The sequence below is a fragment of the Glycine max genome, chromosome 6 (genome assembly GCF_000004515.6).
Source record: "Glycine max cultivar Williams 82 chromosome 6, Glycine_max_v4.0, whole genome shotgun sequence".
Lineage (NCBI taxonomy): Eukaryota > Viridiplantae > Streptophyta > Magnoliopsida > Fabales > Fabaceae > Glycine > Glycine max.
In genome coordinates this window covers 46,036,148-46,054,780 of record NC_038242.2, presented here as the reverse complement: position 1 = coordinate 46,054,780, position 18,633 = coordinate 46,036,148, and the positions used below count along the sequence as shown (strand labels likewise).

At 29.2% G+C, this 18,633-nt stretch overlaps 2 protein-coding genes across 2 annotated transcripts; both read left to right on the top strand.

Moving 5' to 3' along the window:
- The first annotated feature begins 8,647 nt into the window (after positions 1-8,647).
- LOC100808467 (senescence-specific cysteine protease SAG39) lies at positions 8,648-10,352 on the top strand. The gene is made up of 2 exons (XM_003526167.5): positions 8,648-9,141; positions 9,550-10,352. Exons 1-2 carry the CDS (start codon positions 8,706-8,708, stop codon positions 10,131-10,133), a joined length of 1,020 nt encoding a protein of 339 aa, XP_003526215.1. The 5' UTR covers positions 8,648-8,705; the 3' UTR covers positions 10,134-10,352.
- A 3,885-nt stretch (positions 10,353-14,237) lies between these two features.
- On the top strand, positions 14,238-15,661 carry LOC100807934 (zingipain-2). Its single transcript, XM_006582202.2, has 2 exons — positions 14,238-14,682; positions 15,078-15,661. The coding sequence occupies exons 1-2, from the start codon at positions 14,238-14,240 to the stop codon at positions 15,659-15,661; spliced, it is 1,029 nt and encodes a 342-aa protein (XP_006582265.2).
- The last annotated feature ends 2,972 nt before the right edge of the window (positions 15,662-18,633 follow it).

Sequence of the window (18,633 nt, the reverse complement as noted above, 5' to 3'; positions counted from 1 at the left end):
AATTAGTGGTTGGATTGTAAACTAAGCACTTGCCTCTTCAATCGAGACATAAATTACAATTCTTTTCTTTCATTTTTCTTTAACTTAAGTTTCATTTTTTTCTCCTCTCTGTAAATATTTTTCATTCTGCTATACATGGGATGATTGGGAAGTTACTTGATAAAAATTATTAATCTACATTATTCGACACGTGTATCACATATGTATGCACGACTATTTTTTTATATACACTGAAACCAATAAAAACCAAACCTAAGTTTTTATGCATTTATATCAACTTTTCACTGCTGGACCGACTCTAGTGCTTCTTATATGCAGGGTGAGATAGATCCAAGGGGAACAAGCAAGAGCCTTGTCCTATTAATGACAGATATGCATAACATTATATGATTTTAATACAATAATAATTCAACATAAATATAAGTTCATAAAAAGACTTCCTGTTATTATTTAATTATAAGACATAATTATCTAATTTTTTAAAACTAATAAAAAGTAATTAATGTAGTTGATAATAATAAATTTTTAAAAAAATTATATATATTTTTAAAATATCATTGTCATTAATGTTTATCTCTTTTCTAAATACATGTTAATATAATCTCTCTTATTTAACTAAAAATATTTTTAGTCTAAAAATAATTAATGCATGAGATATACTATATGAATCAAGTCTTAGAACAAATAAGTTTAAAAATCTGAGTTTTATAAATAGAAAAAAAAATGGTAATTAGGTTCCCAAAACTGAACATTTAGAAAAGAAGTTGATTTTTCTTCAAATCATTTGACCCATAGTAAAATAATTAATAACACTGCCAGGGTCAAGCTACTAAAAAAAACATTTTGGAGTCAATAGAGGACAAACATTTGATTTAAACTCATGGCTTCTTGACTCAAGAATTTATGTGAGTTTATCCAAAATAATAAATTAACTCAATTTTTCTATCAAGAATTATAAGCTCAAGATTTTATTAATTAACTTAAGAGTTTAACAACTTTCGTATCAACAATTAAGATAATTATTGTTATTGTTACTTTTGACTCCAGGAAGGATCATAAAGTTACTGAGATGACCTAATATCACTCTATGTAATTATATATAGATTCGTAACACCCAAGACATTGCATACATATAGGATTGAGAATCTTCTAATCCTACATGATCTCACACAATTGTGAATTAGCATGGGATTTGACACATAATATGTTAAGGTTATATGTGACTCAACATTCCTTTAGCTTAAAATAAGAGCTTTAATATATATATATATATATATATATATATATATATTGTAAATTGGTTGGTAATTTTTATTTTTTTCCCACCATTTCTATACTGATGATTAACATAAAGCGATCGTTTGACAATTAATTAGATAAATTGGTATGTTGTAATGAGTAAATAAACTTCACATTTTAACCTATAGCTACATGCAATAGGTGTCATTAGGGCTGATGTCAGCGATAATTGCTAAGCCCCAATTTTGTTTTTGAAAGACAACATTAGCTAAGATGTCTGGCTGCCGTACATTCTAGATGGTCCAAAAAGGGAGCATTAATATATTAATTAGATTGGAACGAATCAGCCATAAGAAACAACAATAGTATACTAACTAGTTGACTTACCAATCGTGGCGCACGTGAAGTATGATTATGCTATTTGTCTTGATGCACTAATTAAAGTGTCTGCGAGTGTGACATTACAGATACACGATGTGCAGCTAAAAAAAGGTTTAATTTTAGAGTCTGGAAAATTGGAGGCAAATGCTGTATATTTTTTAAAAGAAAGTAAAAAAAAAATTAGAGAAATTAAAGGGGGAAAATTAAAGATTATCACATAAAAATATATTGTTAGCAATATATATAACAGAGAGATTTAACAATGTTAATTTTAAAGGATTTTTTTTTGTTGCAATTTAAGAAAAATAAAGGTTATATTGTTGATAAGGGTTACCTGAAAAACAATCTTATGGATCAATCCAAAGAAACTAAAATACAAACCATTTTTTAAAGCTAAAATATACTTTTACTCTTTTATAGTTTAGGTTTTGATCTTTTTGGTGCTTTTATATTTTAAAAGGTTCACTTTAATTTTTAAAATGAAATAAAATGGTCATTTTAAAACAATGATCATTTTTAATTTTGAGATGCGATTTTAAACTCTTATTTTACTAATTTGATACAAGAAATATGTGTCATTAAATTTACTTACATAAAAATTATAGAATTCAGCTGTAACCATGATAAAAAAATTACATGAAAAATAAGTGTACATCACAAGCAATTATAAAAGAAATTAATATTAATATTTTAAAATTTTTAATTGCTCATTAGATTCACTTTTATGTTTATGGCCTTTTTATTTATTCAAACATCAGGTATATTTTATAATTTTCATGTAAATTAGTGAATCTAGCGAGACATGCTTCTCACATCAAATTAGTTAAAAAAAAGAGTTTAAAATCATGTTTCAAAATTAAAATGATAATTGTTTTAAAATAACTATTTTGACTCATTTTAAAAACATAAAAATTAAATTCAATGTTTTAAAATATAGAGGACCAAATGAAGATAACATAAAAGATTAAAAATATATTTGAGTCCCTTTTCTAATATTAGAAAAACTATGTTATAAGTTCTAAACACACACATATGTTAGAAATATATTTAATAGGAAGATTGACCAATGTAAAATTATTTAGAATTATAAGAACTATTTAATTATAATTTTTAATTTAATAAGATGGGAGATCAAATTAATCATATAATAACTCTCCGCAGATTTATTTCACTTAATAATATTAATCTCACTACTAAATTAAAAATTTCTTATTGAATAAATCAAATCCGCATTTTTTATAAATTAAAATTTAAATTAACCTATCTAATATTTTAGTAAATAAATTAAATTGATATATAGTATTTTTCTAAAATGTAAGTAAATGTCAATTTTGACATTATTTGATTGCAAATGTCTGTGTTATTTAAAATTTTGTGTGTATGGTAGATGACATAATATATACTATTAATTCAACAGGTAAATAATTGAAATTTAATATATACAAAAAGTTATTAAGTAAATTTTTTTTTATTAACTTAATCTCCATTATCTTTCTCTTGCATTCTCTTTGAAAATTCTTACATTTTCCCACGAGTGCAAAGAAAAGAAAAGAAAAAACTGAAATTAAAATGCACTTTAATGATAGAAGTGGCTCGGAAAGAATTATTTTTTTTCCTGGGTCATAGATCATCAATATCTTCTAATCCTGGATCAGAAATTTTACATATAAGTAATCCCGTTAAATAAATCATCTCTATGCATGGAAACTCAACCAATTTTATATCACTGCCTCAGCTCTTTTGGGTTTAGAAAAGAATCATATATATATGTACATGAATTACTTACAAATGTTTTATTCTCTCTCTTTTTTTGTTTTTTTTACTGCAATTAGATGATATCTATGTTGGAGAAATGTCATATTGTTTGGTTAACATTAGAGACTAAAACTGCATTTATTTTTGTTAGTGGTTACATATAGTGTACCAACAAATTGACATAAGTGTTAACAATTTATACATCTTAACGAAATTATCCAAATTTTAAATTCTCACATTGAGTACAAAATAAATCATATTAATAAAATATTTATTTTATCAGCATCGACCAAAAATTAATAATCGATCACTATTTTTTATGATAGATACTTCCTACTAATACAAAGTTAAGAAAAAAATAGTTAATTAGATATTTAGCCTCAGATACATTTCTATTGAATTCAATGCTATACATACATAGGATATAAAATGTATATATATTCATGTTAGAGTGATTAGACACAATTCCTACAATTTCTATATTTTCAGACAGAAATTGAGAAAAATATAGAATGACATAAGACGTTTATAGAAGCAGGAGATGACAAATAACATCGATCTAGTTGATTAAAACAATAATAAAATCATGAAAAAAAACAAGGTAGGGCACTATATGATTTAGTGTATTCAAAAAGACAGCTTTTCCATGTTTGACCATGCGCATTTTGTTCTTTTCTTTAATTTTCCTTGTATTCAAAGGCACTTATATCCATTAGTCAAAAAATACAAGATTCCGTGTGAAATAATTATAAAGCAATTGCGTTTCACCCATAAAAGCTAGTTAGCATAACAATTATTGGTTGACTGGTATTACAATGAAATGGATGAATCTGTGGTCCCCATGGAATCATTTGAAACATGAAATTTGTAGAAAAAGCTATATTTTCGTCCATGTAGAATACTCCATTACCATCAAGAGTAGAACATTGTAGCCACACATATATAACTGTATGATATGTCGAGCTTCTTCTCCGCATATATGTTGTGTCCTTTAAGCCCATTCGCCATTTTAATTAGTTTTCATATATCCAACATTGTTAATATCAGATACACGACCTAGGAAAAAATATTTTAAGGGCTTTAAAATTGTAAGACATAATTCTGCTCTCTTTATGTTATTCAATAATAATGGAGTATATTTGGTTATTGTAAGCTTTGGCACTCCTTGTGCTGGTTTAATATTATTCTCTCTCTTTTAATAATTAATTACCAGTGGGATTACATGGGTCACATTGATTTTTATTCATGTTTTGAAATAACTTGTAAATATATTAATAAGTGTAGATATATATTCTAAAATTACTATGCTAATGTTAGTTTGATATATATAAATCCTCAATTTGAAATTTAACCTTGGTGAGAAATTTTTATTTATTCTATAATTATTGAATTATAATCATAATTATTTAATAATGCTGTCAAATTTTCTTTCTCATGAAATGTTTAAATTATTATTTCTTATTTAAAATTTAGAATAAAATTGAAATTTTTTTTTTTTTAACATCAAACAAACATGTAGATGAACTGACTTTAATAAGGATGATAGGTTGGAGCATATATAGTGACGCAATGGGGCAGGCACGAGTATGAGCAGTAATTACATAGGTTGATATTTATATACTAAACATAAATTATATTATTATTAATAGAACAAATAGGATAACATAACATCAAATATTTAAACTATAGTCGTTTAATAATTACAATATTAGTATATTAATCCAACAAACAGGTGACCCAATATACAATATTGTCTTTAATTTCCATGAAATATGAGGCATACACAACATAGAAATGTTTACGCTTAACATTGAAACCGACGCTAATTAGGCTGAATGTTATACACTACATGCAGTTGCCCTCTTGGCCTCTTCCTTTCACTTTTCCTCTTTACCATATTTTCTCCTTCTCTATGTCTCTTTCTGGTTCTCTCTGTGTTTTTCTCTGGATCATCTTAGAAGCTGCCATGAACACATACAGAATTAAGGACCACCCAGAAGACCTCAATGTATTAATTCAAAAAGCCAGCTTTTCCATGTTTGACCACGCACGGTTTTTTGTTCTCTATCCATTAGTTAAAAATTGCAAGATTCCATTTTGGAATAACGCACTTGTGTTTCTCCCAGAAGCGACAATCAATCCGTTCTGGAATAACAACGCACTTGCGTAACAACCATTAATTGACTGGTATATTACACTCGATCTCTGTAGTCTTCCGGAATTATTTCAAACGTGAAAATAGCAGAAAAAGCTATCTTTTCATGTGTAGATCGAACACCCCTTTAACATCAGAGTATAACATTGTGGCCACATACTGTCAGGTATGGCCAGTTTCTTATCCACATATATATGCTGTGTTCTTTAAGCCCATTGACCACTTTAATTGCATCAAATATTAGAATATATTCCCAAGGAAAGATTTTTTTAGGTGCTTTAAAGGAAGAGATGATCTGCTATCTTTATTAATTAGTACGTAGTATTCAATAATATGATTTTCATTTTATATAATAATAATAATTCATCTTTTTGTGTCTCTTCTTCATATTACTTGTCCCAAATAAAGTAATTTAAATTTCTCATAAAACATAATAAGTTTATAAATTTTTTCCCAATAATATATATAGTATATATGTGTGTGCACGTGTGTAATAAGTAAAGAAAGTCATCTCTAATTATAAAGCCAAAACTAAAAATTTAACTCAGCTAATTAAATAAATTATGAGTGTTGTAAACTCCTAACATCATGTTCAATATTTAAAATTTCTTACTTGTAAAAATGAATTTCTTAGTTTTTTGTGAGAGTAATGTTATATGTGTGGGATGAACAAATCTGAACAACACCAACATTATCTCTCTCTTCATGTTTGTGTATGCACATGTTCGTGTATAAGCTAAAACGCAAGTTATTTTAGAAAAACAAAACAATGAAAATAAACTTTTAGATTATTCATAGATGATCAAGATTAAAATTAAATAAATGCACATAACCTCCTCTCGTGGTCATACAATCTCTAGTCTTGACCCTTGTGTATAATTGTATATATGGTCCAAATTTATAGGTGTATGTCATGAAAATTCTTAGTAAAAAAATTTATCATTATATATATATTAAGTGTATAAAATAAAAACACTTTTATATATTATTAGAAAGGACAATTATAAATGAGAAACACTCTCACTTGATACATTTTATATGTGTCGGCTCGGTATATTAGAGATCATAGTCTTCTTATAGCGTATTAACCTAATAGGGTTTCTATTATCCCCTAATGGGTCAACACTAACATCTGCTCATTTAAGTCCATATCCTCTGAGTTAGTTGTGTAACATGCTCACTTAATTTAATCACATAAAATAAAACCCACTAATAATAAATAACTAATATAGTTATCTTATAATATTAATCCACATTAATTATTGAAATAGAAAATTCCAACATACTCATCTCTAAAAAATGCAGTGCAAAGTTATAACAAACAAGAGACAACTTTGTCACAATTTGATTTTTTTAAAAAAATATTTTTCATACATCTACCTATCTATATACATAAGAAAACAAATGAATATTTGTTTTGAATAAAATAATGTTTACTAGGCATATTATAATATAATTATATTTATTTTGTACCTAATATCATCTTAATTTTATCTTAGTATGGATTTCTTGGCAAGCGTACTAATTTGTCCAAGTACTAAATAAAATGGTAAGATCGAATATCGAATTCTTGACAACTTTACATGTACTCAGAGTTTATAATATATATATATATATATATATATATATATATATATATATATATATATAATTTTTAAGCAATTAGTGAATCAAATTAGATATTGTTCAATGATGAGACATAAATATAAATTTGACTTAAATTAACTGCAAAGCAAGAAACATGAAATGTTCAGAAAACAAACGCTCAAAGTGGTGAAATGGTGTTGGTGATGAGTTATGGAACGTGTTGGGGGCTCCACTTGCTAGAAGTACTCTTAATGCAATCGTAATAGATTTTTCTCTTTTTAACATGAATATGATTATTACCCCATCTACTAACTCACTTTAATCATGATTCATCAAGTGAGAAAGCCTAAATCACCTAATATCGCTCTTAATCCCTGAAAAGTTATATTAAATAATCTGCATTATGATAAAAAAAATGCAAAAATAGGCTACATAATATCATTCTACCCCTAACACGCAAAAACAGACTATGATATATAATTATGGTTTCAATCAATTTCTATCCATTATATATAAATAAATAAATATATATATATATATATATATATATATATATATTAGCCATGGCAACGAGGCGGATCGGGGGCGGGTTTTGCTTACCCCATCCCCGCCCCCGATATGTTTATAAAATTTTATTAAAAAAATATAATTTTTCATAAAATAAAAAATGAAATTTTAAACAACACCCATAACATATTTTTAAATTGTACATGACAACATAAAATTCAATATAATAATTTCATGTTTAAATGCATTTTGTAAATTAATTATTAGCAGGACGGATTCGAAGCGGGTATTATTTATCTCACCCCCAAGCCCAAATCTGACTTTGATTATCAGAGAAAATCTGATCCCGACTTCGACCCCGGTCAACTCGAGTTTTATTCGTCAAAATCGGGACAGACCCCACGGATTCGAGCCCCGTTGTCATGCCTAATATATATATATATATAATAAAAATTAATATAAATCATAATTATTCCATATTACCTAATAATTTCACAAACAATAGAGGCATAAAACATGATTACTACCGCCCCATTTCCATACATAACTGGCATCATTGAGGGCTGGCGTAAGCAAAGATTGTCATTAACCCTCGTTTTCTTAACATATGAATTATGGTAAGATATTTGTTATACTGATGAGTTCGTTTGAGTTGAAAGAAAATGGAAAAGAAAGAAAATAAATAATAAAATTAGATAGAACTCACATTTTTTTTATACCTAAAATTATTGCGATTTGCGACACATTGTGTGTACAGGGAAATGCGCGTGTGGTGGTCTAATTCTAATCAATTGGACTGGAAAAGGATCTATCTTTGAAAGTAATATGTTGAATAAGCGAGTCAACAAATTAGCATAGCACACGTGGTTCAGTGCGGTCGAGAACGAGTAGAAAGTGAAAGATAAGGCCTCAAGTTGTGCTAACAGCTAACTAGTACTATTTGATGCACTACGAGAAACAACTGTTGAAGAGAGCCCCTCATGCACCACTATAAATTACTTGTATTTGCCACTTCCTTTGCTGCAAACTAAACCAAACACATCAAAAAAGCTTCTCTAAACCAAATAGCTCTGATTACAAGATGAGATCATTTAGCCAAAACCACTATTTAATTTTGTTCCTTATTCTCACTGTGTGGACATTCCACGTCATGTCTCGCAGGTTGTCTGAGGTCTGCACTTCCGAGAGACATGAGAAGTGGATGGCACAGTATGGTAAGCTTTACACGGATGCTGCTGAGAAGGAAAAACGTTTCCAAATATTCAAAAACAATGTGCAGTTCATTGAGTCTTTCAATGCTGCTGGGGACAAACCTTTCAACCTAAGCATTAATCAATTTGCTGACCTTCATAATGAAGAATTTAAGGCTTCACTAATTAATGTTCAGAAAAAGGAAAGTGGGGTGGAGACAGCAACAGAAACATCTTTTAGGTATGAGAGTATAACTAAGATTCCTGTTACCATGGACTGGAGAAAAAGAGGTGCTGTCACTCCAATCAAGGACCAAGGCAATTGCGGTATATGTATTTTTTTTTAATCAACAAATAATTTTATTAGAAATATTCAAATGTGTAACTTTTCCTCTCCCTTTTCCCTTTCTCCTAATCGTTTAACTTCTAGATCCCATATATATATATATATAATACAACCAAATAATGTTTCATACTATATATATATATATATATATATCTCTCTATAATATATAACTATATATATAAACCAATAAATAACTATAAGATGCTTCTTTCCATGCTTTCATAATATTTGATGTGTTTCATTATTTTTTTATCTGAAAATATTAATATTAATCATTAAAATGTTAATTTTTTTAATAAAGAAGATCAAACTCACAATCTTTCTTCTTCCTTTTTCTTTTCATTAAAAACTCTGCTAATAATGTCAACGTGTTTTGTTTGTGAAAACAGGCAGTTGCTGGGCATTTTCAACTGTGGCGGCGATCGAGGGTATCCACCAAATCACAACAGGTAAATTGGTGTCTCTCTCGGAGCAAGAACTGGTAGATTGTGTTAAAGGTAAGAGCGAAGGGTGCAATTTTGGTTATAAAGAAGAAGCCTTTGAATTTGTGGCCAAGAATGGAGGATTAGCAAGTGAAATAAGCTACCCCTACAAAGCAAATAACAAGACTTGTATGGTTAAGAAGGAAACTCAAGGGGTGGCTCAGATTAAAGGGTATGAAAATGTTCCTTCTAATAGCGAAAAGGCACTCCTAAAAGCTGTGGCAAATCAACCAGTATCAGTTTATATTGATGCTGGAGCTTTACAATTTTACTCGAGTGGGATTTTTACAGGAAAGTGCGGAACTGCTCCAAACCATGCTGTTACTGTGATTGGTTATGGAAAAGCTCGTGGTGGTGCCAAGTATTGGCTGGTGAAAAATTCATGGGGCACTAAATGGGGTGAGAAAGGGTATATAAAAATGAAGAGAGATATACGTGCCAAGGAAGGTTTATGTGGAATTGCTACCAATGCTTCTTATCCAACTGTTTGAATGCTGCTATGAATCCATCATATATAAACCTTTAACCGTGTAATTTAGTATATGCACGTTGGAATGTATCTCTAATCATCATTTTGTTTTCTGGCAAGTATATGCACCTACGTACGTAGTGTTCCTAATAAGTTGCTTGTTTCCTTATCTTAGATATGATGTTTGTGTGTAAACGAATAAATTCTACCAAATAATTAATGTAAAATAAGTTTTATAAGTAGTGTTCTATGTTCCTTAATTTATTTTTGTTTAGCCTGTTAATTAATATTGTTGGATTAAAAAGTGTAAAAGTGAAGTCACACATTAAATAAAAATATACTCATACATATAATATCTTAAGATTTTAAGTTAAAGTATAATATTTTTTTTTGAAACAACAAATAAAAAAATAACGAGAAAGAAATTTAAAATAATAAATGAGAATTATTGATTTTAATCGTTAGATTATAATTAAAAAAAATTAATAATTGAGATTAAAATCCTAATTTTTAATACATTATGTTTTTTTATTGATTTAAATGATTACTTTTTAGATCGATCACTTAAAAAATTGATATAAAAATTAACTTTTAAGATCAGTTTCTTAAAAAATCGATCTAAAAGTTAGTACTTAAAATCATGGTTATCAAACTCTCGAGTTAACTCGTCAACCCTCATGAGTTTATGAGTCCACTTATTATGTGTGAGTTGACTCTTGAGCATACTCTTTTTTATCTAGGTGGGCTCTATAAACTCTAAGTAAACTAGATAGACTCTCTTAGTTTACCACCGAGTTAACAAGTTAAAAAAATTAGACCAAAATATAAGTCATTTTGGTTGTTTGTTTGTCTGTTTAGTATTCAATATACCTTCATAATTTAGTGTGTTATTCTCAAATACAGAAATTCTCAAATTTAATAGTATTAAACTTTTGTTCTCTAATAACATCAAACTCTCAATAGAAATGATCTACTACTACTACTATAACATCTGGACGTTATTATCTAGTAATGATGCATTACTAGACTTTGTTATTTAATTATTGTAAAATTTATGATTTACTATTTTGCTTTATTATATTGTTAAAATGTTTAATTGATGTTATTTATAGATATTTTACTATTATTTTTATATGAAGTTAACTCTTACGAGCCTACGTATTAAGTTCACGAGTCAAGATTGATAACTTTGCTTAAGATTAGTTAAGTGATTTAAAAAATATGACTTTCTATAAATGCATACAGAGATTGGCCGTATAACAAATGTAATTTTTTTTTAATCAATATACAAAGTCTTCTTTTATGTAGTTGTAATCTCTCAGCTGGGTAAATGATGTATGAAAAATTTAAGTTTTCATCTCACCAATCATTTTTTAGTTATAATTTAACGGTTAAAATAAACTGATTGTTATTTTTATAAGAACCAAAAGGAGACACACAAATAACCGTACGTGCTCCATTTTATCATACTAATTTTTATTAGTTTCTTGTTTGTCTCAGTATTATTAAAATATAACTAAGACAAAAAGAAGAAAAAAGTTGGTGCTTATTTAAGCACCTGCTGCTCAATACTGTAAACATCAACTCCATTATTGACAAAATCTTATCAAGCATCGGTGCTTAATAAGAAAAGTGTAATAGACACCTTTGATGAAGACGGCCTTATATCTTAAGGTTTTTTTTTTTTTTACCAAATCAATTACCATTGTGAAACACAAAATTAATTATTAAATAATAGATTAATTATACTTTTAGTCCCTAAATTTTGTTTGATCGATTCGTCAAAGTCTTTTAACTTATTTTTTATTTAGATTTTAGTTTATAAATATTTGTTTGACTAGTTAAGATTTCTAAACTTTTTAAAATTTTAATTTTCAATTCTTGAATAAAAGTTTGAACTTATTAATTTTTTAATTAATGAGATTTCAAGTACTAAATATTGATTTTTTTTTCAAAAATTGAAGGAGTAAAAATCATAATAAAAACAGTTAAGGGACATATTGACTTGATAAACAAAAATTTAGGACTAAAAATCTTACGGAAAAAATAGTTAAGAGATTTTAATTAGTTAAATAAAAGTTTAGAGACTAAAAATAAAATTTTGAGAAATTTAAGAATTAAAAATTTAGTTAACTCTTAAATAATAAAGTAATATTGGTAGTTGTTAAATTAAGTGATATAAGTTTAATTTGAAATATATATCAGTAAAAAAAATTGTACTATTAACTAATTAAAAGAAAATCACTATTATACGAAATTTATGATTATTATAATAAAAAAATTATATTACATTACGGTTTGTGATTAAATAATCGCAATATATGCAAAAACTCTTTTTACTGTTGTGAATGCATATATACATTATTTATGCTAAATGCATTATAAAAACACAAATATTATTTAAACTAAAATATATCTAACAACATTAAATTCAAAAATATTATTATCAAGTGTGTGAATTAACTATAAAAAATTATGTTAATGTAATTAGTGATTTCATATTCGAACATTGACAACTATATTAAATACTTTGAAGAACTTAATTGGCTAAAGTGATTCTAGCTCAAGCAATACTGCAGTAGTAAATCTGGTGAAGGATACATGTTGTACCTAATAAAAGAATGGAAAATAAAAAGCGTTGATTTATCTGCATATTCGTTTTTATTTTAAAAAAACAAAATATTATAAAAGCACAAGAAGGGAACAACCTAATCACAAGAAGTGCTTGGTGTTATTTAAACAATCAAAATTTAGTCTTTATAAATTAACAAAATATTATCTATTTACTCTTTTCAGAATTCATAGGCCAAAATTACCTTATTTTCTTCGTCCCATGATAATTGTCATCCTAATTTTTTTGCACAGACCAAGAAAAATTATTAAATTAATGAAAAGATACAAATTTTATAAAATTAATCCTTTATAATCACTAATTCATTTAAATTTGTTACCATCATAATATTTAAATAATATTTTAAATTTAATTATTTAAAATATGCATTATTCCGTATAACACACAAGCTAAAAAATACACATACAGAAAATATGAATATTCTTTGTATAAAATTAAAATTCTTTGAAATTTAGACGTGCAATTATGGGATAACATTGATTATGTATATAGAATATGATATTTTCATCAAACTTTTTGTTTTGCAAATTAAATGAGATATTCTAACTTATTTTGCCAGTGTTCACATATATATATGCCTGCTGGTTATTGTTGACATCAAAATACAAAAACATAGGTGCATGCATGCTAATCATAATCATATATTTCATTCTTAACACTAAAATTTTTCTTGTGCATATTTAACATCGAAAAATCAGACGCTTTGACCAAGGTGAAGGTGGGAACGGCAATGAAAGGATAAAAAGTGACCGATCAAAAGTCAGAATGCAACACGCTTTTATTAGTCTTTTTTGTTTGTTGTAGGTTTGGAAGATTTCAAGGACTTGCTTGTCTCCAACCTGATTTGGAATAATGGTATTTCAATGAACATATATACAGGCATTACTAATATTGTTGACATCAATATACAAAGACATTATATATATGACATATAGTAGGTGGTAATGTCGTATGCTTATTATAATCATATATTGCATTCTTAGCACTAAAATAAATTTTTCTTGTGCATTTAACATCGAAAAGTATGACGGTTTGACCCAGGGGAAGGTGTGAACGTACGGCAATGAAAGGACAAAAAGTAATCTCAAAAGTCAAAATGCATTAATGCAAAAAACATTACTATCAGTCTTTTTTTGTTTTGTTGTACGTAGTTGCCAGTTGGCTTGGATGATTTCAAGAACTGCCTTGTATCCAACCTGAGATGCAATAATGCTACAATAACAATGAACAAACCAATATCTGGCTTCTAAAACAACAGCAAATTAACAAATGTCTAAATCAAATGCAAATTTTACAAGGCAAGGAATTAATCAGAAATTAAGCAACCAAGCATAATTATTCACGTTAATAATTCCATAACATAAGGTACTATGATCTCTATATAAACCTCCAGATTCATTCATTTCAATGCATACCAATTCACATTTCTCTCTTTAACACAATATACCAACTAAGCCTTTTCTTACAAAACTGATCATTGCTGATAATTAAGAAATGGCTTTCACTGGCCAAAAGCAACACATGTTAGCCCTATTCCTTTTCCTTGCAGTTGGGATTTCCCAAGTGATGCCCCGCAAGCTGCATCAAACAGCCTTGCGAGAAAGACATGAAAATTGGATGGCAGAATATGGAAAAATGTATAAGGATGCTGCAGAGAAGGAAAAACGTTTCCAGATATTCAAGGACAATGTGGAGTTCATTGAATCATTCAATGCTGCTGGCAACAAACCTTACAAGCTTGGTGTTAATCACCTTGCTGATCTCACACTTGAGGAATTCAAGGATTCACGTAATGGATTGAAGAGGACCTACGAGTTTAGCACAACAACATTTAAGTTAAATGGATTTAAGTATGAAAACGTGACCGATATTCCTGAAGCTATAGACTGGAGGGTAAAAGGAGCTGTTACTCCAATCAAAGACCAAGGTGATCAATGTGGTAAGACAAATAACACCATATAAGTACTTCATTATGCTCCATCTTCTTCATTATTTCCTTCATCTCGTTTTACTTTATGTTTGGATAACACAAAAAAATCAATTATAGCCTAAAAAATCATGGTCATGAAAAAATAGAAATCATTATTTACTAGCTCTACCAAGAAAGCATAATTAATTATTTCTCACTATGTATGAAATTTAAGCACACTATTAATTGTCACTTTTCAAATATATGAAATTATTACTAGGATCATATAGTTATATATTGTTTTAAAAAAATCCAAATTTTTAATGCCTAAAACCACATTTAAGCTTTACTGTTATTATTTTGCATGTGCCTTAATTTGAAAAGATATATGGGTTAATCAGTTAGTTTTGTTTGAAAAATTATAGGGAGTTGCTGGGCATTTTCAACTATAGCTGCAACTGAGGGTATCCACCAAATAAGTACAGGAAACCTAGTGTCCCTTTCAGAGCAAGAGTTAGTGGATTGTGATAGTGTGGATGATGGATGTGAAGGAGGTTTCATGGAAGATGGGTTTGAATTCATTATTAAAAACGGTGGAATCACTAGTGAGACTAACTACCCGTACAAGGGAGTTGATGGAACTTGTAACACAACCATAGCAGCCTCCCCAGTGGCTCAGATTAAGGGGTATGAGATAGTTCCTTCCTATAGTGAGGAAGCACTCCAGAAAGCTGTGGCCAACCAACCTGTGTCAGTTTCCATTCATGCAACTAATGCGACATTCATGTTTTACTCCAGTGGAATTTACAATGGAGAATGTGGAACTGATCTAGACCATGGTGTTACTGCAGTGGGTTATGGCACAGAAAATGGAACTGACTATTGGATAGTGAAGAATTCATGGGGCACACAATGGGGTGAGAAAGGATACATAAGGATGCATCGAGGTATAGCTGCTAAGCACGGTATATGTGGAATTGCATTGGATTCATCTTATCCAACAGCTTAAAGAGTTCAATTATGCAAATCGTATTTCATGTTTTCTTTATAGCTTGTAAACGTGTAACAAAGTGAGTTAGAGTACATGTGTTGCTACTACTACTCACACAATAATACCTACTTAACACTCGTTGCTCTCTATATCTTTTTTTGTCAGTTTATATACCTTTTTGTCCTTATAAGGTGACATTACTAATGTAATTATAGGATGATAATCAAATATTTCTTATTTGAATGAGATATTTTTTGACATTTCCTCGTAGATGTAATCCAAATGTGACTCTTTAATGAAGGACAAAAGTACATTCAAAATACAGCACATTACTAATAGTCTAATGAGACAATATGTGACATCTAATTGAATTAGCAAGTTAGAATATTTGTTTGATTGCTCAAATACTGCTACAAAAAACTGTTGAAGATATACTTTTGTAACTGCATAATATTTTATTTTTCAATTTTTAAAATAAGATTTAGTAAATAAGTTAATTTCCTATATTTTAAGAGTAAGTCAGTTTTAATGGATTAGCCTAGTCAATATGTGGTTTCTCTTATCTTTAAGGAGCAAGTTAGTTTTAATATTCTGTTTTGTTAATATCTTGTTATCTAATTAGTTTGTCTTTTGCTATTTATTGTATCGCCGCTGAGAACAATTCGAATTAGAATAGAATAATTTTATTTCCTCTGCATACGTATTGTCTCTCTTCTCTCCTCTATTTTTTATAATTTCCTCCACAAAACCAACAATTGGTATCGAGAGCCTTATTCTTACGAGACCTCTACCATGGAAGGTGAAGCAAGTTTTTCCCACATAACTCTTCCAATCTTTGATGGAGAGAATTATGATCTCTGGGAAGTGAAAATGCAATCCTACATGGAGTCTTTGGATTTATGGGATGCTGTGGAAGAGGATTATGAAATATATCCGCTGCCTGAAAATCCCACCACGGCCCAAATTAAAAATCACAAGGAAAGAAAGATGAAGAAGGCAAAGGCGAGGTCATGTTTGTTCACTGGTGTTTCACAAATGATATTCATCAGAATCATGACTCTTAAATCACCCAAAGCAATTTGGGATTATCTGAAAGAGGAATACGCTGGAGATGATAGAATACGAAGCATGCAAGTGCTAAATTTAAGGAGGGAATTTGAGCTTCAAAGGATGAAAGAGTCAGAGACAATCAAAGAATACTCAAACAAATTGTTGGGTATTGCTAACAAGATAAAGTTGTTAGGAAGTGATTTTACTGATTCGAGAATTGTAGAGAAAATTTTGGTAACGGTGCCGGAGAGGTATGAAGCATCTATAGCTTCATTAGAGAACACAAAGGATCTGTCGAAAATCACATTGGCAGAAGTACTACATGCCCTGCAAGCTCAAGAGCAGCGAAGGTTGATGAGGCAAGATCGTGTTGTCGAAGATGCTTTGCCCGCCAAACATCATGAAGTTGATGAAAGCAAAAAGGATTTTTTCAAGAAGATTCAACCAGCAAGCAGCGAAAACAGTGCAAACAACCAAGGTAAGGATAAAAAGAAAAATTATCCACCTTGTCAGCATTGTGGCAAAAAAGGTCATGCACCTTTCAGATGTTGGAGGAGACCATATGCAAAATGTAACAAGTGCAACCAGATAGGACATGAAGCGGTGATCTGCACCAACAAAAATCACCATGATGAGGGAGCTCGGATTGCTAATCAAGAAGAAGAGGATCAACTGTTTGTGGCCACATGCTTCTTGAGTAGTGAATCAAGTGAAAGTTGGTTGATTGATAGTGGTTGTACGAACCACATGACATATATAAGACTTTATTCAAGGATTTGAAGCCAACTAATGTCTCAAAGGTCAGAATTGGGAATGGTGGCTATATTCCTGTAAAAGGAAAAGGAACTGTTGCAATTTCAACGTGTTCAGGTATCAAATTAATATCAGATGTTCTTTATGTACCTAACATTGACCAAAACTTGCTAAGTGTAGGTCAGTTGATTAAAAAGGGATTTAAAGTGTCCTTTGAACATCAACATTGCTTTATCTATGACAATTTTGGCCGGGAAGTTCTAAGGGTTAAAATGAAAGGTAAAAGCTTCTCATTTGATCCAGCAGAGGAGGAGCATACAACCTATTTCACTCAAGTCACACCCATGGAATTCAAGCACAAGAGACTTGATCATTGTCATCTTGAAAGAATGCTAAACATGAAAAAAAGGAAATATGCAAAAGAAAATTTGAAGAAGTTTCAAATGGAGGAATGCAAATCTGTTAGCACACCAATGAATCAAAAGGTGAAGTTCAACAAGGAGGAAGATGTTGATAACATTGATGAAGGATATTATGGGAGCTTGATTGAATGTCTAATGTACACTTCAACAAGGTCAAACATTCTATTTTCTAAAAAGAACAAAACTGGAATTTTTGTTGACAATCAAGTAGCCATTGCTATTGCAAACAATCCCGTGTGTCATGGGAAGATTAAACATTTCAACATCCAGGTTTATTATTTGATAAAGATGCAACAAAGTAGAGAAGTGAACTTAATTTACTGCAAGTCTAAAGATCAATTGGCTGACATGCTTACAAAATCACTACCTATCAACAAACTTGAACTCAAAGAATTGGAGTTTGCAGTTCCAAAAGCAAGGAGGAGTGTTGAAGATATACTTTTGTAACTGCATAATATTTTATTTTTCAATTTTTAAAATAGGATTTAGTAAATAAGTTGATTTCCTATATTTTAGGAGTAAGTCAGTTTTAATGGATTAGCCTAGTCAATAAGTGGTTTCTCTTATCTTTAAGGAGCAAGTTAGTTTTAATATTTTGTTTTGCTAATATCTTGTTATCTAATTAGTTGATCTTTTGCTATTTATTGTATCGCTGCTGAGAACAATTCAAATTAGAATAGAATAATTTTATTTCCTCTGCATACGTATTGTCTCTCTTCTCTCCTCTGCTTTTTATAATTTCCTCCACAAAACCAACAAAAACAC

Coding starts and splice junctions, on each gene's coding strand:
- LOC100808467 (XM_003526167.5), top strand. CDS start 8,706: ATGAGATCATTTAGCCAAAACCACTATTTAATTTTGTTCCTTATTCTC. Junction 9,142..9,549: donor CAAGGACCAAGGCAATTGCG/GTATATGTATTT, acceptor TTGTGAAAACAG/GCAGTTGCTGGGCATTTTCA.
- LOC100807934 (XM_006582202.2), top strand. CDS start 14,238: ATGGCTTTCACTGGCCAAAAGCAACACATGTTAGCCCTATTCCTTTTC. Junction 14,683..15,077: donor AGACCAAGGTGATCAATGTG/GTAAGACAAATA, acceptor GAAAAATTATAG/GGAGTTGCTGGGCATTTTCA.